Source organism: Corvus kubaryi, unplaced genomic scaffold (genome assembly GCF_017639235.1).
Source record: "Corvus kubaryi isolate FWS band 111438036 unplaced genomic scaffold, C.kubaryi_AGA036_p1.0 66, whole genome shotgun sequence".
Lineage (NCBI taxonomy): Eukaryota > Metazoa > Chordata > Aves > Passeriformes > Corvidae > Corvus > Corvus kubaryi.
In genome coordinates, this window is record NW_024582054.1 from 26,299,009 (window position 1) to 26,321,898 (window position 22,890).

The 22,890-nt window shown below is 53.5% G+C and overlaps 1 protein-coding gene across 1 annotated transcript; it reads left to right on the plus strand.

Moving 5' to 3' along the window:
• The first annotated feature begins 554 nt into the window (after positions 1–554).
• On the plus strand, positions 555–22,399 carry AMN (amnion associated transmembrane protein). The gene is made up of 12 exons (XM_042048181.1): positions 555–733; positions 2,774–2,892; positions 3,007–3,051; positions 12,805–12,892; positions 14,399–14,634; positions 16,197–16,334; positions 16,415–16,523; positions 17,535–17,617; positions 18,584–18,770; positions 19,517–19,691; positions 21,739–21,841; positions 22,108–22,399. The coding sequence occupies exons 1-12, from the start codon at positions 673–675 to the stop codon at positions 22,201–22,203; spliced, it is 1,440 nt and encodes a 479-aa protein (XP_041904115.1). The 5' UTR covers positions 555–672; the 3' UTR covers positions 22,204–22,399.
• The last annotated feature ends 491 nt before the right edge of the window (positions 22,400–22,890 follow it).

The window sequence follows — 22,890 nt, forward strand, 5'->3', positions numbered from 1 at the left end:
ACCTCTGGTAAAGACATGGGCCTGGACCGGCACGCAGCACTGCTCCATGCTGTGACAGGCGACGGGGATGGTGCAGTCCCCCCTCCTGCTGCATCCCCATGCACTGGTGCCGCTGCCAGCAGCCCCGTGCAGCCTCCACAGGAGCAGCGTGGGGCTGTGCTGGCACTGCCGGGTAATGATCAAATCAGCTGGTGGCCAAAGTACAATTATGAGTCGTGGCTGGGAGCTGCTCCCTTCCAAGCGAGCTAATTGAAAATACATGGAGGCCATCATTAGTAATTATGAGGTAGCCGCTGTTCAGCAGGGGAGAGCGGCGTGGGGTGTGCACACAGCGTGTTCACCCTGACACCCTTCAGCTGGACCTGGATGGGTGGGGGGAGTGGGGGTGGCGAGGTTTGGTGAGCGAAGCTGGGGGGACCCTCACTCCTGCCTCCCCAACTACATCCTCAGTGGCTCTCAGGCTCCCCATGGATGTCAAGGAAACAGGGAGATTGGGAAAGGGGCTGAGCGCGAACCAGCTTCTGGAACAGACCAAGGCTGAGGTTCGTGCTGGGGAAACCTGCCTCCCACACTGGTTATCTCCCTGCTCCCCCCAGCCTCCTCCGGGCTGAGCCCATCACGTGCCCCGGGAAGGTGCAAGGTCCAGCTGGGCAGGGAGCGCGGAGCCGAGGGATGGCAGCCGGCTGCGAAATGAAGCGCCTGCTCTTCCTCCTGGGAATCTTGCAGCTCCTTGGTGAGTACGCCAGGGCCCGGCCGCTGTGGCGAGCACGGGTGACCGCTGGGCGACCTCCGCATTTCGGATATGCTCCTGGCAGCCCTGGTTCGGAGCAGAACTGCAGGCTCTGTCACTCACAGCGTACCTGTAAGGCAAACGAGGGAAGGCAGCAGGGGAGCAGGGGGCTGAGGCTGGGACAGCCGTGCGGAGCCTGCTGTGCCTCTCATTTGAAGTCAGCAGCGCTGCGCTGCAGGACACGCTCCCTGTTGAATATGCATGTAGCTTTGATGTTCAAGGACTGCGCTTCCCGGGAGACAGGGCCGATTAAATAGCACACTGGTATTTCCAGGGCTGGGGAGGGTGCAGGAATGCACGGCGCTGCTGCACGGGGCAAAAGGAGTAACCTCCGGCCGGGTGGGATGCGGAGCCGTCTCCAGGGTGTGCCCGGGTGCGAGCTCGCTTGACCTGCGGGACGTGAGGCTTTGTGTGATGGGGCTGTCCGAGCCTTTTGGCTGGAGCTCTGACCTCTCCATTCCCCAGCTGCCCGAGGTGGGAGGGACGCGAGGGAACCGCAGCAAGGACAGAACAACTTGCCATTACTATCTGGGGGCTTTTTCCCTTCCTAAGCTCTTCTCTGCTCTGAGCTAGCAAGGTGTTTGTGCCCAAAACACTGCGAGCACCTACCTGGCTCCCGTTCTCACCACTGGCAGCGTCTTTCTCCCTCTCGGAGGGTTTTAAAGAGGACACGGCACGGGTGTGTTTGTTCTGCCTGAGGACTCCTTCAGTCAGGCACCCGCAGCCCGGCATGAGGTAGGGGAGCCCCTCTGCGCTCTGTAGCTGGGCTCCAGGACTTTTATTCCGGTTAAAAATACATCGTTTCCTGTTCATGTGGAGATGGCTACTACAGCCCGTGGTCTGAGCAGAGCCCCTGGCAGAGTAAGACAGCGCCAATTACACCCCAAGGCGATCCTTGTGTACTGATAGAGCCTCTGCAGCTACATCCCTCCCCATCACCTGGAGTAGCCGGGCCAAGGCATTCTGTAGTGCACCTTCCTCTGTCAGCTGGAGTCATTCAGAACCCCCCTCCTGCCCCAGGCTGGGCCGGCGTTCCCTCTCCACGCCCCCTCCAGTGCCCCAGTCCCTTCCACCATGGATTTTCTACATATTTTGTAATTTTGTGGGTCTTTCTCTTACAGAAGAGATGATCCATAATAACGGCGAAAGTCGGGGGGTTTTTTGGTCATTTTCTCTTCTCTGTCTCATACTTACTTGCCTGAAGCCATTTAATTCAGGCTGCTGGAAAGTCATTCATCTTCAGCTGAATGTGCATCCCCCAGCCAAGCCTGGGCAATGACAGGTCGGGAGGCTGCTCTGCTGTGCTTGTGCAATCACGGAGGTCAGAGTGAAAACCCCCTCTCCCTTGTCCTGTCCCTGGCCATCAGGTTCATCCCTGTGGGGCCCCAAGGACAGGACTGCCACTGTCCCAGCAAACCCCAAGGGGAAGAACCCTCCAACCCAACCTGTTTATGCCTCAGGCTGAAATACACCGTTGAATCCCCCCCTCCAGCTCCAAACACATGAAACTAGCCTGTATTTTGTGCTACATGTCCCATAGCAAATGCCTTTTCTTCTCTTGCCCTGTCTTTGTGGTATCCCAGCTCTGCATGCCCACTCTGTACCTTCTGGAAACCAAAGGCTGAGGAATCTCTATTTGTTGAATTAGTGAGTGACAACAAAACCCCTTGCAAGGATTGCTTAACTACCAGGTGTATGTTGTTCTCGCCCTTTGCCTGCAGGACACTTTCCTGCCTTCTCTCTGCCTGCCAGGTGTTTGTCCCTTGCTTCTCTTCCTGTCTTGGTGGGTAAAAACCATCACCCAGCCAAAAAAAATCCCCTGTGTAGAGAAGGGCTGTGACTGCTCAGCTGGGAAAACTCAGGAGCTGCTCTTGGGTGAAAAATCTGGCATAAAAAGGCCAAGCCATCCTGAAGCACATCCCAGAGCAGGCTCCTGGTGCCTCCCATGGACTGGGTTAAACTGGTTCTTCTGTTCCCTCCCAGCTGCCACTGCTGCTGTGTACAAGCAGTGGATTCCCAACACCAATTTCGAAACCGCCTCCAACTGGGATAAAGACAGAGTCCCCTGTGCCAGCGACGTGGTTCACTTTGAGAAGGACAAGGTATAGACACTTCTGATTTATTTTTATTTTTGTTTTTGCAAAATGCTGTCAGGCATTGGAAAAGCCCCTTTACCTGACAGTGCAGAGCACACTCTATTCTTGCTTTTCTTACAGGTTGTCTCAGTCTTCGTCAGGTCTCCCCACGCGCTGACGGACATGGTAAGGCGTGGTGTGCATGGTGTGCAGGGCTGTCAGAGGGTGGGTGAGGGCAGGGCCAGCCCTGCGGCTCTGCCTGGTGGCACATTTCCCTGTCCCCATCTCCACAGAATCATAACATGGTTTGGCTTGGAAAGGACCTTAAAGGTCATCAGTCCCAACCCCCTGCCATGGACGGAGGCACCTTCCACTAGACCAGGTTGCTCAAAGTCCCATCCAGCCTGGCCCTGAACACTTCCAGGGATGGGGCATTCACTGCTTCTCTGGGCAACCTGTGCCAGTGCCTCACCACCCTCACAGTAAAGAATTTCTTGCTAATATCTAGTCTAAACCTGTCCTCTGTCAGTTTAAAGTCATTCCATGGACTTCGACACTTTTTTCCATGGTCCAGCCAGACCAAGGATGCCTCATCTGGGGCAGGGGATGGGAGTCCTATGGCAGTCTGGGTTTCTCTGTACCATGGAACCAAAAAGGCCATCTCTGGGCTTTTTTTTTTTCTTTTCTTTTCTTAATTAGGGGAGATGAGAGAGAGTACAACAAAACCCAATTTCATTTGAAATAAATTGATTTTTCCTCCTCAAGGGAGGGATAAAACTCCCTCCATGTGATGGAAAACTGGGCAGTAGTTGGCTGAGGAGCACCAACCCACAGCATTGCTGACACAGAGCAGGCACTAGCCCTGGGCAGAGGCTAAGTGAAGCTGACATCAAAATATCTTGAAATGAAAACAAACTGTTCTGGCAAATCCCAAAATGTTGCTTAAGAAATTTTCTTTCAAGTGCCATTGGGTTTTATATTTTTCTGTGGCATTATCAGCCTGGCTGTGGCAAGATGGGCATGACACCCTGCTGAAGTGTGTGTGTTGAGTGATATAAGACTGGGGGGGTCTCAACTCAGAGGGGTTTCTGAGCAACCTGATTTTGCCCCACATGAGGAACTCTGCCCCAGAGCAGGCTGACAGGCAGCCATGAAAACATGGCATCTCAATCTCCATGGCTTGGAGGGTAAAATTTAACAGGGAGGAATTAAATGGAAAAGCATGCCCCAACATGCCAGTGGAGGATGGGTCACCAGTGAGCCCTCTCCTAGTGCTGGGACAAGAAGAGAGGGGCTGGATCCTGTTTGGAAACCCTCCTCTTCTAGACCTGATGAGCTTGCATACAAGTTTCCTCTCTCGGTTTTAGGGCAGCTTTGCTCTTTTATTGGCCACTAAATTTGAAGAAGCCCTTGAAATTTATGTGGTGTAATTTGTTCAGGCTGTCTATGCCACTAATAGTTTTGATGCTTTAATAACGCCATGTGCCACATTTAATCCCTCTACAAATATTTGGAGAAGATACTTTATTTATATGGCATTTTAAATATGAATTTTTGAAGGAAAGAATGTACTGGGGAAATATGTACAAATATAATGTAATAAATGATGTGGAATTTACCCAGAGAAGAAAAGAGCAAAATACCACTCCAGCAGATTTTATTTTACTTACAGATGAATGTATAATATTTCTAAAGTACTTTCATTAGAGGCCTGCAAAGTGCATAATTGCAGAGCAGCGTCAGTCATTACGGCTGAGCCTCCCGCAGCCAAGCTGGAGAGCAGAGCTGAGCAGCCTGAGGAGAGGGAGATCAACACAACCTTTGCACAACACAAAACAGCATCCACGGCCCTGCCCACTGCTGGGGTTGATGGCTCTCATCGTGACTCAGGGATGGGTCAGGGTGCCCGAGTGACCCATGGCTTGTCCCAGTCGACGGGTCCAGAGCGCTGGCAGGAGCCCCTGGGGCCCCTGTGCTGTCCTGGGGTTTCTCTGGGCCCCCACTGATGGCAGGCAGCTGCACAGGCTTCAGGGTTACAGTGAATTTTATAGTCCCGCTGCTGTGCAGGTGGGGAGGACTGCTGGGGGGATCCATGAGGGGAGGAAGCATGGCATGGGCTGAGGGCACCATTCTGCTCTTGCACTGAATTGCACTGCAGGTGAGCAGCCACCCCTGCCTGTAACCTGCACTGCAGCTCACACCTTCCTTCTGAGCATCGCTGCCCCGGCAATTCCCTGTGAACTGTCCCAGCATGTCTCTTAGTGAGGTGGTTAATATTTCTTTTTAATTTCAGCTCAGGCACTTCCCTCCTGTTCACTGCCTTGCTCTGCTGTCACCAGGTGATACAGGGACTGCCAAGGTTAAGGATGAAAAAGAAATGAAACCCACCACCTGAGCTGGGCTGCCACTCATGCAAATGGCATGAAATTTGGCAACCAGCTGGTTAGAAAATGAATTGGTCATGAGGCATTTTGCAGAGAGGCTGGGCTGCACCTGTTCGGCTGCCAGCCACGCGCACTGGAGCATTAATCACTTAAATCAGCAAGAATACATTAAGCTTTAGAGTCACCATGGAGATGCTATACAGCCTTTGGCCAAAAAAAAAAAAAAAGGAGATGTTGTTTGCTATAGTAGCCTAGAAGGAAATTCACAGCTGAGGAGGGATTGGGCTCTCATTGACTTTCATGAGAACAGTGCCTGCTGTGGCAAGTGTAGGGGAGGATGCTTGGTGCTGGTGGTGGAGGGACAGCATGAGATCTCCCATCCCAACTCCCCAGCTGAGTGGAGCGTTGGGTGGTCCTCATGTGTCACTATCGCTCCTCTCCTAGACATTTTTCTGAAAGCTCACTTCTGTGTGGTCAGCTCTCCAGCTCCCCTTCCCATCAATACTACGCTGGCACCAGCCAAGTGCTGGGAAATGCCTTCTTGGGAGGAGGCTGTTGGGGCACAGAACCTGCCTCCCTGCTCAGAGCTCACCCACTGAGTGCCCAGCTCAGCAGTTATTTGAAATTTCAAATGGATCCCTAATTCAGTCACACACTAAATCCAAATCCAGCTTAAGCATAAATGGCTTTGATGCACAACCGTTGTGATTAGGCTGGATTTTCTATGGTATTTAGCTGCCTAAAGATGCAGATCAGTATTTAGCCAGCTTTTGGAGGTGCCTGAGACTAAATGTGCAGAAAGGATGGAAATGGAGGTGATGATGCCTGGCATGGGTGCTCCAGGGTAAGGCAGACTTTGGCTTTGCTTGTCTCCTGGTGGGGGAGAAAGATTCCTATGAGGGATTGGACCCTCTGGCTATGGCTGTGCTTCCAAAGGGAGCCAGGCCAGGGCATGGCTGCAGCAGTGAGCCTGGTGTTTGCCCCAGTAACACCAGCCCTTGTGCAGTTTGTGCCTGAGCTGGCCAGCACTGACGTGCAGGCCAGGGATGGATGCTGCTGCTTCTATTTTTGGGGTGGCGGGAGTGGGTTTTATTCACATGGGCAGAGCAGCCTTGCTCCACCCCAGGGTCAGGACACTGGCTGGGGTTGCTCAGCAGCCCTGACATCTCTTTTCCAGCTGTGCCCCATCCCTGAGCTCTGCTGTGGGGTGGCAGCTGTTCGTACCCCTTCTCTGCCTGCCCCATGAGGGGCTGCAAGGCTGGGCAAGGGTTCGGAGTGTGCAGGGCACTGGGGTCTGACCAGGGACACCTCCCCCAGCCTTATATTTTTAGCTGCCTAATTGCGAGAGCAGAATGTACTCGGCTTTGCTGCAGGATGCTCCCGCTCGGTTCCTGGCAGAGATTGATCTTGAAATGCCAATTGCTCTCCAGGGGCACCGGCTCTAATGAATTGCCACAGTTCGCGCTAGTCCCAGGCACCGGTGCTCCCTCCCCCACTGCTTCCCAGACAGCGGGATAATGAGACAACCAGAAAAGGGATTATTTTTCCTTCACCTGAGATGAAGGTAAAAAATTTGAGGGGAGTGTGTGCCAGCACATAATTCCAATCCGGAATCCTGCAGTCTTTTCTGTGTCAGTATTCACACTGAAGGTGTGTGCTAGGAAAGGAGTGTGGTAAAACAGCCATTTACACTCATCTCGCCGAGTCTATTTCCTCATTTCAGGCTGGTTTCCAGCAGGAGGAGTTACTAAAGTCTGCAATGAGCAGAGCAGCTTGCCAGCATCCTGGGCTGTAGCGGATGCTGGAGCCCGTCTGGTTGGGAAGCTGCTCCATGGATCGTCTGCCATCCCTTCGCTGCCGGGCATGGCCCCCCTGCCTGCACCTCGAGCCTCTTCCTAGCTTTCTCTGATCTTGTCTGTAGAGGAAAGTTCAGGAAAAGGATCTTAGCTAATCTGAAATAGATTTGGCAAATGGCTTTAATCCTCTCTGTGTCTTCTGCAGCCATAGCTCAATGTCTTCAGCTACCCAAAGGGCTTCCCATGTCCCTGTGACACCTGATTTCTGTACACTGGGACCTGTTTGGCACTGCAACTAGAAGTGTATGCTGGGGATCTGCAATCCAGTTAATGGGCTTTTTGTGTCTGTTGTTTGTTTTTATCCTCCCATGGCTTTCTCTGGACCCTGTGGCGTGGTTTGGCAGGGGCTGTGTGAGATGGCCAGGAGCTGTGGCTTCTCTGTAGGGATGGGCAGGACTGTGATGTGTTGGGAACCTGATGTGTCAGGTCACTCCTATGCCAGGGGATGTGGGGGCAAGACCAGGTTGGGCAGGTGCTGTGGGGAGCCCGTACACTGAAACAGCTTAAAATGTGGTAAGCAGACACAGCAGGGGAGCTGGCTCTGGCATTAATGAACGCGCGGCTGGGCTGCTGCTTCTGGGCAGGAGGGGAGGCAGGGATGCGGGCAGGGGGAGCAGCCAAGCACCTTGTTAGCTTGCAGGAGATGACACTGAAATGATGATATCCCCTGGCACACCACTCCTGTGCCTGTGCTCCTGCCTTCTGTGGGTCAGAAGCAGAGGGGCGAGCTATTGCTGGGATCAGATCAGGGCTGTGGGCATCCCCCGCTGTCGCTGGTGGGTCCCATGCAGAGCAGCCCCAGCTTCTGTGCCCCGGGTGTGCTGCACCAGCCTTCGTGAGCATAGGCTTCATGGGGATACAGGCTGCATTTCTTGCCTGCCTTCCTTGGGAAGCTAAAGCCCCATTCCTCATAGGACCACGTGCCTGGAGGGAGATGTTTGGGCAGCAAGGTGCTGCTCCGGCAGCAAGGTGCTGCTCCAGCAGCAGGTGGCCCTCCTCGGCTCACACGGAGGTCTTGGGGTGGCAGGAGGTCCTCCTGCCTTCCTGGGAACCTGGACCAGCTGCTGTGAGATCGAGAGCTGTGGTGGGGGCAGGCTGGCTTTGGCAGCAAACTGGGGGTATGAGGTGGCATGTGTGGCTAGGGCAAAGGACACTGTCCTGAGGGTGCAGGTGGAAGCTTCATCTGGGCCAGAAAGTGAATAAATGAACCCCCAGTAATGAACCCAAGAAGTGCTGCTGCAAGCAAGCCCCTGGCAATGCTCTGGAGTTGTCAGAGGGATTCACCTGTGGGTGAACCTGGCCCTGTGCCTTTCTGGGGTGTCACCCAACAGCTGGATACCACCCAGGCTCCACCACCAGCTGCGCTGAGACCCCCAGCCTCAGCAGGCACTGGGGAAATCTCTGCTGTTCGCACCTGTGGGCAGCATGGGCTGGGGTCGCCCGCCTGCTGCCGTGGCTGCCTGCTGCTGCCCATGGGCTGCCACTGACCCAACAAAGCAGGACTGAGAAAGGTGATATGGAGATCATTTCCCTTGAGCATTATTGCCTGTGGTGGGTTACAGCAATCTGTGTTGGAGCAATAGCCCACTCGCATCCTATCACAGTTTTTTTCAATGGAGGGCCAGCAGCACCAGCCCCGGAGCTGCTCCTGGGCTGGGTGCTGGGCAAGGGGATGTACCTGGGGGCCGATGGCTGCTGACCTGCCTGCTGGTGCAGCTGTGGATGCAGCACTGTGGAGCCCAGTGTGCCCAGGCAGTGTTAGTGTTGAATGATGGGGGATGGTGGCACCATCTCATCCAGGCAAGGAATTTAAATGCATAGATGCTGCAAATAAAAGCAAGGCTGGGGAAAGACCCGGCTGCAGTCACAAGTGTTGTTCACTGAGGTTCAAAGCACAAGTGCTGCATTTTTCCTGTGCTGATGATGGTGACATGCCAGTCACAGTGCTCCTGTCAGTCATCTCAGCCCAATGCTTGTGACTCAAGCAGAGCCAGGATGTGCCAGAGGGTGATTAAGGCCATCTGATTGAAAAACCATCTCTCAGGACTTTGCTATTTCTTTCTTTTACATTTTGGAGGTTAGCTTTGTTTCCACTTATTTGTTGGGGCAGTGGATTCCTTCTCAGTGGTGCAGTGCTGGGGCTGGGCCAAGGGCTACATGGGGTCTTTCATCCTTTTTTTTTTGACTTTGATAAGAAGAATGATGACTGTGTTTCAGTTGTCATTACACTTGATAATGATAACAGAGGAGATAAGTGATTTACTAGTATCAGGGATGGGAAATGACTAATGGGACTCTAAGCACTTGCTGTATTAATGGCCCTGGAGTACAGGTTGGCAGGAGGAAGGGAAAGCAGATGAAACTGCCAGCTTTTTGGCTCTGGTCCATTGGTACCTGTCATTGCTCAGTTCAAAATGTACTTGGAAAGTGGCCCAACCTGTATGCAATTTCTACACTAAACTCCCAAAGGTAGAAAACCACTGCCCAGCCAGAGTCTCCATTTGTCCTCTGCAGTGAGCTGAGATGCCTAACTTATGTTAGGAAAAAAGAAAGGGCAAATTATTTACAAAGATCCACTGGACAATGGAGACACTCCTGGAATGCTGCCCAGTGGTGAGAAGCTCAGGCAGGGCTGGTGGTGGATGTGCAGCACAGTTGCCTCAGTGGGCAAGGAGCCATAGCTGCAGGGGCCAGCCCCAGAAATTCCTGTGATGAAGCAGAAGTACAGAGCTCTTCCTGAGCTTCATGTTTGTGAAGATGGGGTGACTCTATCCCCTGTCTTCCATCGTGTTGTGTTGCCATCTTAATTCCAGGGCAAGTGCTTGCAGTGTCTGGGCAGTCCCAGGGTGTGAAGGGACACTGTGTGTGCTCACTCTCATTTCCCTGCCACTCTGACACTCACATGAGCAGCTTCCTCTGGGCTTGGGAAGTCCAGCCAGCCTGGGGTTTTGGCCTCAAGAGTGGAAGGGGATCTCCTGCGGCGGCTGGAGAAGCTCCATCTTGTCCAGAGAGCTCAGAGGCCAGTGTCTCCAGAGCACAGGCACTGCAGGCATGGGGCAGATTTGGCATGAGGCAGATTTGGCATGAGGCATTTCCCCCAGCTCTCCCCTTGAGCAGAACTGGTGCTGCTGGCCCATCCAGACGTGCTTGCCCTCCCAAGCACATGCACGATGCACCACCTCGTCCTGGAATCAGAGTCATGCATCCATATGTGCATCCCTAACTGAACGAGCTATCCTGTTATACCTCATCTCCTCTCTTACCACACTGAACTCAGCCCTGTCATGGGAATCCTCAGTGTGTTTTCCTTCCCTCCTACTTAGTTTGTGAAGATCTGAATGAACAATCCCCTTGGACACAAAATCTTCTTGTGTCCTGCATGGTTACCACAGGGTGTTTGGGAAGCTCTGACCCACGGCTGTAGTCAAAGTGGTAACAACAGGAGAGGGAGCTGGCAGGCAGGCAGGGATGAGAGCAGGGACTTCCCAACCCAGTGGTCTTGATCCAGCCACAACACTCACAAACGTCAACTTCAGCAGCCTGGGAAAGCAAGTGGAGACCAGTCATGATCCTGCTGTGTAACCATCCCCCTCAGCAGCAGCTGCTGGCTGATTTTCTTTCTTCCACCCAAAGATCCCTGTAGCTTTGGGTCTGAGTGCCCAGAGCTGGTACCCTGTGCTGGTGGAAGGATCTGCTGCGTCCCATCCAAAGCCCCACGCTGGGCAGCTCAGATGGGGCCCAGCAGCCGGCTGGCCACCCTTCCTGCCTGGCCCCGCCGTGGTGCAGGGGGCCAGCCTGAAAACTGGGCAAGAGGCAGTGCCCAGGGACTTCAGACTGCCATGGCCCAGGCAGTCTGGGAGAAGAGACTTGGCTGGCAGTGCTTCTGGCACTGGCCTGAGTATGGGTGACAGCTGACTGCTCCAGAATGTCCCATTGCCTGCTCCCGCATGAGCTCACAGGAAAACAAGCCAGGCCACTTGAAGTGAAGTACAGCATTCTGTGGCTGAAGCTGGTAGCATTGCCCTCACCCAGCTGAATGCAGGCCAAAACAGACATGGCTTTTACATCTGCAGCTAAAGGACATGATGCCATTTGTATCCTGGCAGACCTTTCAGCTTTTTTCAGTGCTTCAGTATTGAACAAATTTCCTTTACTCAAAAGTAATAGAAATGCAGAGAACCTGACAGCAGGACACAGGCTATGGTCTGATGGAGCAGTGTCCATAGGCAAAGGCTCCTTGCTGGCTGGGGGGAGACACCACACCCCTGGGGCACATGTTGCCCCAACCTCAGCTATTCCTAGTGTCATCCCCTCTTGTCCAGCCCAATGTATGGCGTTGCTGGGTCCAAAGCAGATGGTGCAGAGGAGCACTGTGGGACTCTTCTTGGTGGCAACCACCCTCTGCTCTCTATCCTGGCTTCTCATGGTTCCTGAACCAAGAGGAGCACCTGGGCTATGGCCTTCAAAGCACTGCACCACCAAGATACTAAACTTCTTAACAGGTGCCTACAGTTCAGGGGTGATGAGCTTTTTGCCTGGTCTGCCTACCCCATGGTGGCCCAAGTGGGACTGAGCATCCTCAGGCAAGACTGGCCAAGGACAGAGAGCTATCACAGCCACCTGCAGCAGTCAGTTATAAGTCTTGCTTTCTCTAACCTACATACATATTTAAAGACCAATTAAGTAGATGAAACCGTAAAATCCTATTTAACGTTTTCTGCCTGAGCACAGGACCCAGTAAGTCAGCATAATGCAGTCCTGGAGGGCTCCCAGCTGCTGTCTGGGGAGTGGTGCTAAAACACTGGATAGACTGAATTAGAGAAGGGAGCCTTGAGCATCACTGACTTGAAAATATTGGGAGAAACCATGACTTTCCCTCTGCAATTTCTAAATGTAAAATAAAACGGGCTGGGCTGAACAGCCTGTGTGCTGTGAATGATTTGCCTGAGTTGATCGTTCACCAGGGCCTGTCCCAGTGCTGGCAGTGGTGGCTCGTGACCCAGGTGGCCACAGTTTCTTGCTGAAAAGGTTCCCGTGGCAGAGCTGTGCCTGCTGAGGTTTGTCCATGGCCAGGCTGAAGCCAGGTCAGTACCATGACTGTGACTACCTGCTGGTGATGTCCTACCCAACAAGAAGAGGGTGTGGCTATAGCAAGCTTCTCCAAATGCCACTGTGTGTTTCCCTTAGCTTGTGCTGAGTGCAGATTCCCTACTTGACACTGCACCAAGCATAGCTTGGGTCCCTGAGTTACGTTTTATGGGGCAAGCACAGCCCCTGGAGGTGGGAACCCATTAAGTGAGGGGTTGCACTCTGGCACTTGAAGAGTAAGGTTGGGTTTTTCATGGTGTTCCAATGTATAAATCCATTACTGAGCTGCTGGGAGTGTGTGCAAGAGGAGGAAGAGCTGTCAAAAGAGCTTATTTTGCTTTTTCCTTTTCTTGCTTTTCTGAATGCTCTTCTGTGTTATGGAAGATAACATCAAACTGCCCCTCCCCCTTGCAGCCTCCCCGTCCGTAAAACCGGGAGCTGATACTTTTCCATTTACATGGGGCATGGCAAGGGTAGCTCCTGATAACTGTGAAGTGCCTTGGAGACTGTGAGGGTAATAGGCAGCCTAATGATTAGCAGTGTTCCTTGGTTACAAGCCTGGGTGGCTGGCAGCAGGACCGCGCAGTAACACTCTGCATCCCTTCGTCTAGTACCTGCCCCTGAACGGAGAACTCGTGCTGGCAGCTGGTGCAGGATTCACAGCTTTCGATGGCAGCTGGGATCCAGGCTGTGACTCAGGTATTTTGTGCCGAAACCAGGCACCCCATCAGCCCGTGATGAATCATGCAAATTCAGCCCAAACACCTCTACAAAGGTCCCAGCTCAGAGCAAAGTGAATCACTCCTCTTCAGTACTTACCTTTCCTTTGATGGCCTCTCTCACATCAGATCTTTTTTTCCTGCTAGATCACCTGTCTTCTAAAAAAGTAATTACGGTAGGGAAGCCTTTGAAGTTGTAGCAGAGAGGCAAATATTGTTTGTATTTTCCCCTGCCTATTAAGCATTTAGCCACATCAAAGCCCTTACTGTCTCTGCCATGGTGTTTCTAAAGAAAACCAGTTAGGAGTTACACACTGGTGAGCCAAGCCATGGCCATCGCAGCAAGCTGGCCTTTGGCCTCACACATGCATCCTCCCCTCCTCACACATGCATCCTCCCCTCCCCTCCCAGCCTCCAGCCCATGGCTGAGACAGCAGGTTTGTGTCATTGGTGCCTGCTATTATCTGAAAGCTGTTTTCTAGGGAGGTGTATTTTGGGTGCTTAAGAGCTACTCCATGCTTTCAGTGGCACGTAACTTTTTAGTTCCTCTGCAGGGAAGGAAGAGTCCAAGCAGAGTGCCTGTGCCTGCACTCTGACTGGAAAAGAAAAAGAGAAAAAAAGGGAGGAAAAGTCCAAATCAGTCTTCCCAGAGGAAGGATTGTAGCTTAAGACTGTCTGGAGCCACTCTGAAATCCTTCATTCCTATCATTTTTTTACTTTGGGGCTGTTAGCCCCCCCCCGCCGGGAAGCTCAGGCATCTGTGCTTTGCACTGGGCTTTTCCTGCTGACCACGCCCTGCTCCCCTGAAATCAGCAGCGTTTCTGGGACAACTTCCACAAATGGACTTCTTTAAAGCACGATTTCAAAATGCATGCGAATAATTCAGTCACTAAGCACCCTCACGCTGGCTGAATTGGTAAAGGTTCAGCTGCTGGGAAGGGGGAGGAGGAATCAGGGCGCTGCATGATGAGACTAACCAGCAGGGAAGTGGTTAATGGCTAAATAATTGATAGTTAAATGGAGCACTGACTTTGGGGTTACCTGCTGCAGGGAATAGGGCTGGTCACGTTTCTGCAGACCTTCCAGGCTGCTGGGAAACTGGGACATGAATTATCATACCCATTTCTATCAGGTTTAGCTGTTACTCAGCATTCGGGCAGATGTTTTCCTCCTTAGCAAGAAGGGTGAGCTTTAAAAAAGGGGGAAAAAACTGTCCTGTGGGATCTGGGCCTGGAAGCAGCAGGCAGATGTGGGGTTTGGGCTGAGACCCCAGCTCTGAGTGCTGGGAAACTTTGCCAAGCTCTGGGAAATGCCTGCAGTGGCTGCCCATGAGGGTGATGCCAGGGCCAGCCCTTGGCTCCCTGACCACAGGGTGAGATCCTTCACTTCAGGCCAGACAGTGCCTGGTTTTACCAACCCAGATGCATCTGCTGGGACTTTGAGTTTGGGTTTGGGTCATGCTAAGCCTTTCCTATCGCTTTTCCAGGTGGAACAGTGAGGTTTGCCGATGCCGAGCACCACACGTGGTTCGACCCCACACTGTGGCAGGATGTTCTTCCCAATGGGGAGCCCAAGCCAAGTGGGCCCATCTTTTCTGTGGATGAGGAGCGCGTCCCGTGCCGCTATGATGATGTTGTCTTCCAGCCCGAAACCTCCTTCCGGGTAAACATCGACTCATCGCAGCCAGTGATTCACCTCCGCAGCATCTCTGTCATGGGCCAGGTAACGTGGGGAGGATGAGAAACTGGCTCGGCACCTTCTCTCCACAGCCCCAAAGTAGGTGAGGCGAGGAAGGACCAGCTGGAGATGGAGGAGCAGCGCTGTGCAGGGAGATGTGGCACACCTGTGGGGCTGCAGCTTCATGGGCTGCTGCTGCTGCTGTTGCTGTTGCTGTGGGTGGCCTCCATGGCCTTTTTGCATCGACCAGTTTGTTATCGCCTCCCTCCCTGCAGTGTGGGAGCACAGGCTGTCTCGCTATTCATGTTTAAAGAAAGGGCCAATGTGCACGGGTCAAACCACCAGCAAATGGCATCTTCTCTGGCTCCCAGGGGCCTCTCCCTTCCCAGGCACGTGTCTGCAGCTGTGCTGCTCAGGGACCCTCTGGGGACACCTCCCTCCTGCCCCCGACCTTAACATGGCCTGTGGCCCAGTGATCATCTCCCAGCTTTGCTTCAGCACTGCTCTTTAATTGATCGGAGGGATAATTATAGAAGCGCTGGCAGCCTGCTGTGCCTCAGCCTGGGAATCAGGCTCCCCACGAGCCCCATCCCTCCTGGTCGGGGGAGCAGAAGATCACAGGCACTGCAGCAGTAAACACAGGTTCCTTCCAGGAGTGGGAGATGCAGCAGGCGTTTCATAAGTTATTTATTATTTCTACTGCTGTGCTGGCTGGGATCTGCCATTTCAGGGCCAGGCATTAGGTAGCTGCTTTTTGAGTAATAGACTCAGTCGGTGTCCAGGCGGGTGCTGGTGAGTCTGAGCAAGGCAGCACCCCAGCAGAATTCACTCCAGGCACACGTAGCCCCAGGGATGCAGAGGTGGATGCTGTTGGGTGCTCAGAGTGATGCTGATCCTGCTGATGCTTGGGGACCACCCCACGGCTCGTCATCCCCCCCAGGGACCACTGCTGGCTGTCCCTCAGGCTGCTGCTGAGCGATGAGAAGGTGAAGGAAGGAAGAAGGTGCTTTTTAGGATCATAGCATGTTTCCTAAGAACTGACCTCGTGAGCTTCTTTATCCCTTTGAGGCCAGCCTACTCTGTGCTGTGTGATGACTATTTTCACCCCAGGGCCTGAGAAATCTGCCCGTTGTGCCAGAGCATGGAGATGCTTCCTGTGGAAGAGAGTGGGTGAGGGAATCACTGGTGGCTTGGCAGGATGAGGCTGGTCAGTCCAGCTCAGCCTTTGCTAGTGCCAAGCACATGGAGATGCTTCCCAGATAGGAGGAAAACAGCTCAGATCCAGCCCCCTTCCTCCCGGTAGTGAAAAGCTGGTACCTTGAATTCTCTGGGCCAGCAGAAAGATGGAAAGCAAAAGAAGAAAAGGCCCAGCCATCTCACTGCCATTGTTTTTGGTTTTAGAGAGAGTTTTTCTGTTGGTCCAGGGGAAAAGCTGGAATGGGTGTATTGGCAGGGTTTTCCTGCTGCATCACTGCTTGCAGCGAGGCTGTTCAGTGATGTCCATCAGATGTGACATCAGGTGTCCCAGCAGCACGGCTGGGTGCCTGGGGACAGCACTGGGACCTGTCCTGGGACACTCACCCGCTTTGCTGCTCTTCCTTACACAGGAGCTGAACACCCCAGCATCCTGGGCTGGGTACCTGGGGGGCCCCTCCGCCCCGCTGCAGTTTCATGGCAATGGCACTCTCCAGGTGACAGGCACTGGCTGTCCTGATAAGTCCGGCTGTGCCTGCGGGAACACCCTGGTGAGTCTTCCCTTTCCCATTTTGGGGGCTCCAGTGCAGGTTACGGGGTGAGGGACTGACGCTGCCCTGCTCTCCTTTAGGATGGCCCCTGCATCTGCGCAGCCCTGCTCAGGGCATCAGGGAGGCAGTGCCCAGAGCCAGCGTGCCAGAGCCCTTTGCAGCCCCTTGGCCACTGCTGTGGGGTCTGTGGTGAGTGGGGGACATGGCCCTATTCCTCCTGCCTGCCACGCCAGCTGCCCCACTCTGCTTCCCCTGGCTCCGTGGGGGAAAGTTGGGTGCAGGGGATGCTTGCTGCTGGTTGTAAGCTGAAGTTTTGCTGTATCACTGCTCCCAAGGGGTCCCGTGTGCAGATCCCATTGTGCCACCTTCCCAGCACATCCCTCTGAAGCATCATCCTGGTTTTTGGGAGCCTGTTCTGAGTCGCAGCCCTTTGTCCCTGCCTCTGGTTTATCCTGTCAGGATGTCACAGCTCGTCAAGCTAATAGGGCTCTGCTGAGTTTATGCAACAGAAAACACTCAGAGGAAATGCAGCCTTTTCCACTGTAATGTCAGCTTCTCAACAGCCAGCTTGTTTCATTTCACTTAAAATAAAAACGTGCAGATTGGCAGCGTTCCCTCTGCAATGGGTGCTGCTCCATTAATCTGCATGAAAGGTTGTTGGGGCAATTTTTCATGCACATCTGTACCTGGATACTTGGTATCTGATATTTGGTATATCATACCAAATTCAATAAAATGGCACCATGTTTCTCCAACATGCTCCTGGAAGCATAGTCCCTCACAGTCGTTAGGACAATTTAAATTTTCAGCTAATTCTTACTTGTATTTTTTCCAAGGAAAATATTTGTCTCCATGACTGCAGTGCAGCAGCACGGGGAGCAGAGGTGTTCCCTCCTCTCAGCCTTCCCCCCAAAGCCAGGGTAGCGCTGCTGAACTACAACCTCGTGGCCCCAAAACCAGGAACATGTAGAGCTTCCCAGAGGGATAACTGGGAGAAAGCTTTCCAGGCAAAGCTTCTCTTGGAAGCCAAATGCCTTTCATCAAACCCAGCTGACAAAAAGACCAACAAGGGAGGGAGAGGTTGCACAGGGGTACTGGAGAGTCCTCAGCGCCTTTCATGGCAGTCAGAGCTGTGCTGCCGAGACAGCTCTCTGTCCACACTTGGTGACAGTTTGATGTCTGTCTGTTTTCCGGCTGCAGGGGCCACCATTAACCTGGATTTCACTCCTGATTTTGACCTGCAGAAGTACCAGGACAGATTGGTACAAGAGTTGCTGAGCCAGGTACATCAGCCTGTCAGATCGGAAGGGGCTAATGAAACCACAAGCCACTGGCCACATCTGCCAGTGACATGATGCGTGTGGGAGTGTCTGTGGTTGGCATGCAGCCCCAGCGATGCCAGGGGTGCAGCTCACTCCCCACCACCTTGCAGGGCCCACCCTCCCCGTGTGACCTCTTGGATGTGCCAGCTTGCTGTGGGTGCTGGGTCCCTTGCTCCCCACCACAGCCCCACCATCCCGCTCAGCTCAGGGCAGGAACAGCTGCCGACATGCAGTGGGGAGGGATGCAGGGGGGCTTGCTGCAAACCCTGCTCCAGAAAACACAGGAGGTCAGGTCTAGGTAACATGGGAGCTCAGTGCACGCAGCTGGGATCATGCAAACCTGCAGCAGGGCATCCCCTGGCCTCTGGGCAATGCTGAGCTGCTTTGCCGTTCCCCAGTAGGCAAGGACTGGGTGAGTGACTGGCACTGGTCAGCTCTCAGATGCTCTACAAAGCATCACTTCATGCTGCTGCTTGTCAGAGACAACGTGACATCCCTCCTCCTTGCCAGGGGCTGCCAGGGGAGGAGGTGTGCTCTGTGTTGTGCTGGGAGGTTTGATACTGGAGTATTGCTCTATTGATCCTGAGCTGAAAGCTGTCTGCCTGCCCTCCTTACAGCCACACGTCTTAATACAGCTTTTAATGGGTGTTATACATGAAATTGTTTTCTCAGCATGCTTTCCTCTGTGGGGGCTCACTGTGTGCTGGGTACTGGTCACAGCTTGGGAGAGAGGGAGAGAGGGGATGTACAAGCCTCTCCTTTGGGAAATGCAGTGGCACTGCAGGGACAGGGATGGCAGCTCTGCGATGGGGCTCACATGGAGATTCAGGTGGGCCTTGCAGCTGCCCCATCGTGGCTGTCTGGAGAGGTGACTAATCTGTGCCTACCCTCTCATGGGCTTTACGTGTCTCCTTGTGTTTTGGGAAGCCCAAGTACGCTGGTGTGCAGATGGCCATATCCAAGGTGCACAAAGCACAGACCTTCCTGGGCATCCTGTCCCGAAGCTCCACTCCTCTGATCCAAATCGTGCTGATCGATGACAGAGCAGGAGTGCAGGCGGGCACCGCTGCGGAGCAGCTGGCAGCAGACATCATGGAGAACATAGCACAGCATGGTAACGCCCCTGTTCTCCACAGCAGGTCCCCTGCAGGTGCACCCAGACCCACCACTGGCCAGAGCTTCGTATTCCCTGCCACCAGCCCACATGTCCAGTGGGGTTTGAATGTCTCTAAGGATGGAGATTCCACAATGTCTCTCAGCAGCCTGTCTCCACAACTGATCATCTTTGCAGTAAACCAGTTTTTAAAATATAAATACTTAGATAAATATCGGTATTTAAGTGGAATTTAGCATATTCAGTATCTGCTTGTTGCTTCTTGCCCTGTCACTGGGCACTGCTGACGAGCCTGGCTCAGTGCTCCAGCTGTGGCTCACCAGGGCAGAGCAGAGCAGAGTGGAAGGGTCACCTCCCTTGAGCTGCTGGCAGTTCTCATGCAGCCTGGGATACTGGTGTTCTTCCCATGCCATGTCTGACCATGACCGGCTTGGTGCCTGCCAGGACCCCCAGGTCCCTCTCTGCAGAGCTGCTCTGCAGCCAGAATGCTGCTTGTGGAGGCAGACAGTGGAAGCTGACAGATGCTGATGGGCACACAGGTCACAGCCAGGGGACCTGGTGGTCATTGTGGATACCAGACCCACACGGGCTTGTCCCCATTGAGTCCATCCACCTGTGTATGCCATCGCCATTCTCAGGGAAAGGTGATCCCCAGGCAAGCAGGGCCAGACCCAGCTGAAGGCTCCCTCTGCCATGGGTGTGGAGATGTGTTGCCCTGTACAATCCTCATCCATATTTCTTCCCAGGTGAAGCTCTTGGCATTTCAAGTGGCAAAATGGAAGTGGCCACTGGCAGCACTGCCAGCGGGCAGGTGGGGAGCCACCCAGTGAGCAGGATCACAGCGGGGACAGTCATGGGGCTACTCTTCAGTCTCCTGTTCCTTGGAGGGATCCTCTTTCTCTACAGAAGGGGAAATCTGAGGTAGGGATGGGGCTTCTGCCAGCAGCAAATACTCAGGCTGTCTCTGCTTGGGAGCAGCTGCCAGCCCAGGCTGTCCTTCCAGCCTGGCACACCGTGCTGCCCAGAGCTCCCACAGAGCCTGGCAGCCTGCTACCCCCAGCATTACTGTTCATAGAGCCACAACATGGTTTGGGTTGGAAGGACCTCAAAGATCATCTAGTTCCAACCCCCTGCCATAGCCAGCAACACCTTCCACTAGACCAGGTTGCTCAAAGCCCCAACCAGCCTGGTCTTGAACACTTCCAGGGATGGAGCATCCACAACTTCTCTGGGCAACCTGTGCCAGTGCCTCACCACCCTCACAGTAAAGAATTTCTTCCCAATATCTAACTGCCCTCTGTCAGTTTAAAACTTGTCCTTGCTCCTCATGGTTTATTGGAGGTAAGGTGGCTGAAAGGCACTTCTGTACTCTTGGACTGCTGGTTCATTCTCCTCTGTGACCAGGAGGAGTTGCCTCTTGGCAGGGTGCAGTGTGCTCTGGTAGGAGCAGAGCTGCTGCAGCTCGGCTGGAGCTCTGCACAGCCCAGTCATGGTGCCTGGTGGCGTGGGTTCCTTGGCACCATTAGTTTGCAGCCCTGCTGGGGAGTGGAGGGCTGAAACTGCCAGCTGCTAAAAAGAAATGCATCAAAATAATGCAGAACACTTGTCCCACAGCTTTATAACCAGTAAAGGGAGAGAGAGCATCCAAAAGCAAGTGCAGCTCCTGGTGCATTAGTTGTTCACACAGCATGGAACATGGAGTGCAGGTCCCAGGGGAGAGCTGGAGGGTACACCTGGCTGCACCACAGCTGGGAGCTAGTCAGAAATACCCCTTCTCCATCACCTTTTTTCTTTAAAGGAAAGCTTGGAGATGGGGCCTGGCAGTGACTAGGGCACCTCAGCAGTACCCACAGCAGGTGCTTGGGGCACCCACCTTCACATGGAGGGTTTTGCAGTATTTACTGGCTGCCTGCTGAGGCACTGCGAGTTGTTTCTCACCCAGCTGTGGGCAAGTGGGGTTGACCTCACACATTTTATAATCAGGGGCCAGGAATTGCTTAAATTTGCATGTGCAAAGTGCGCCTGTGTCTGCCAGGGGGTGCTGAGCTCCCCCGTGCTGGGGCTGCCGTGTCAGAGGCTCACGAGTCAGGTTGGTTGTTCCCTCCCACTTCTTCCACTGGGATTTTGTCACTGTGCAGTAGTGGCCCTGGCCAGGGACAGTTGCCCTGCTGCTTGACACGTGCTGACATGGTATTTCCTAGCAGTAAACCCATGCCTTCATCTAATTTCTAAATAAAACTCCCAGACCCATAATTGCTGCTTGATGATTTATCTTTCACTGACTCTTCTTTGGATGCTGGACAGGCCTTTGAAACCAGCTCTGTCAGCAGCAGAAGGGAATTTGGTGTAGCTACAGGAGACAGAGCTGAACACGAGCCCAGGGTCTGTCCCTGGCCAACCCACTGCTGCTGCAGGTCCCCTAATTTCCTCCGAAAGGGGCCTGGCAGAGCTTCCCTCAGAGCTCCTGAGGTGATGTGCGTGGACCTGCTGCTGAGCCCACCTGCACCAGATGGCCAGTGCAGGGGAGGATGCTCCATGACTGGGAACCTTAGGACAAAAGTAATGAAGAGAATAGTACAAGTAGTGATGGTGATTAAGGTGAAAAAATGGTAACGTGATAAAAGTAATTAGTGCTCGTTGGGATTGCAGTGGGAACAGGTGTCAGCTCTGTGGCAATTCACTTTAGGCCACAGGGAAGGAGTGATTGCTCCAAAGTGAAGCCTGTGCTTGAGCTGTCTGCCTCTGCAAACTCCTCCCTCCAGAGTGCAGGTCCCAGATCTCCAGCCTTAATGATTTCTGCTGGATACAGCAGCTTTTCCCTGGGAAAGGGTACAATCATCCCATTTCAATGACAGCCTGACACTTTGCCCCTGTATTTTCCCATCTGCCTCTTAAAGATGCAGGGTTTCAGCTGGGGGAGCTGCAGGGATGGGAGGGATGTGGAAGGTGATGCCCAGCTCTTCCCCAGGTTGCCTGCCCTGCGCCTGTCCCGGTCCTGGGACAGAATGGAGGAGCCGGTGTCCCCCGCACCAGCCAGTGACAAAGGCTTCAACAACCCCATGTTCAACGTGGTGAGTCAGCCCTGCCAGGGACACCGGGATGCTCAGGGGTGTGGGCAGGAGCTGCTGGGGCTCCAGCCATGACATTCTTGAGAGCCTGTTGGGGTTACCCTGACAGGAGTCCTGCTTTCCCCAGGCTGGGAGGGGTCTGTGGGACATTCCCGTTCTCCCTCAAGTCACCAGCCTCTCAACTGCTGCAGGGACTCAGCACTGGGTGGGTTGTGCCAAGGGCTTTGCTTCTCTTCCCCATAAGTTGTTTTTTCTCTTTGCTGTTGCAGGAGCCTCCAGGGGCTGACCTTGGAGAGGAAACACCTAAAGATCTCCAGGTCTTCTACCTCAACCCTCTGTATGATGCAAGCGAGACAGAGACCTGATGGTGTGGGCTCATACTGGGGCCAGACACCACTCCCTTGGGGAAACCACCGCCTCTCCAGCCCTCACAGCCCCTCACAGTCCCTTGCATCACTCCTGGTGGGATTTAAGCCAGAAGCAGATCCCACCTGAATAAAAGTGTCCATGCAGTGAAGGAAACCGTAGCAAACCTTCACTGTTGGTACTCAGTCACATGGACATGCCCTCCCTGGTGTTACTTCTGGATTTTAAACTGTCTTTTTTAGGTGTCAGTTCTTTTTAGATAGTTTAACATTGAGATTTGGGTCTCAGGTGGTATCCAGAGAAGCTGGGGTCTAGCTCAGCACCCTTTAGCCAGCACTGTGCCCAGGGCACACAGCGGGTTGAAGGAAGCATCCCTGGATGCATGACAGAAATTAAGTGCTCAGACACATTTCAGAATATGACCCAGGGCCTTCAGGTCCTGGACCCATTAGCTGGAAGGTTGTTTTGCTTTCCAGCAGTGTGCTCAGTGCTGGGGATCTCTGCTCAGGGTTCCCATTCCTCCTCTCACTCCCATCCACTGGGTGCTGGTGAGGTGCAGTCCTGAGCAAACAATTCCTCTGGGAAGCTTCTGGAGCTTGTTCCTTCCTTCTGTGCTTGGGCTGGTAGGTAAGAAACCCTCTCGGACCCTTTAGGGGATTTATTCTGTTCCTCCTTGAGGTGAGAAA

Coding starts and splice junctions, on each gene's coding strand:
- AMN (XM_042048181.1), top strand. CDS start 673: ATGGCAGCCGGCTGCGAAATGAAGCGCCTGCTCTTCCTCCTGGGAATC. Junction 14,635..16,196: donor GCATCTCTGTCATGGGCCAG/GTAACGTGGGGA, acceptor TTCCTTACACAG/GAGCTGAACACCCCAGCATC. Junction 16,524..17,534: donor CCACTGCTGTGGGGTCTGTG/GTGAGTGGGGGA, acceptor TTCCGGCTGCAG/GGGCCACCATTAACCTGGAT.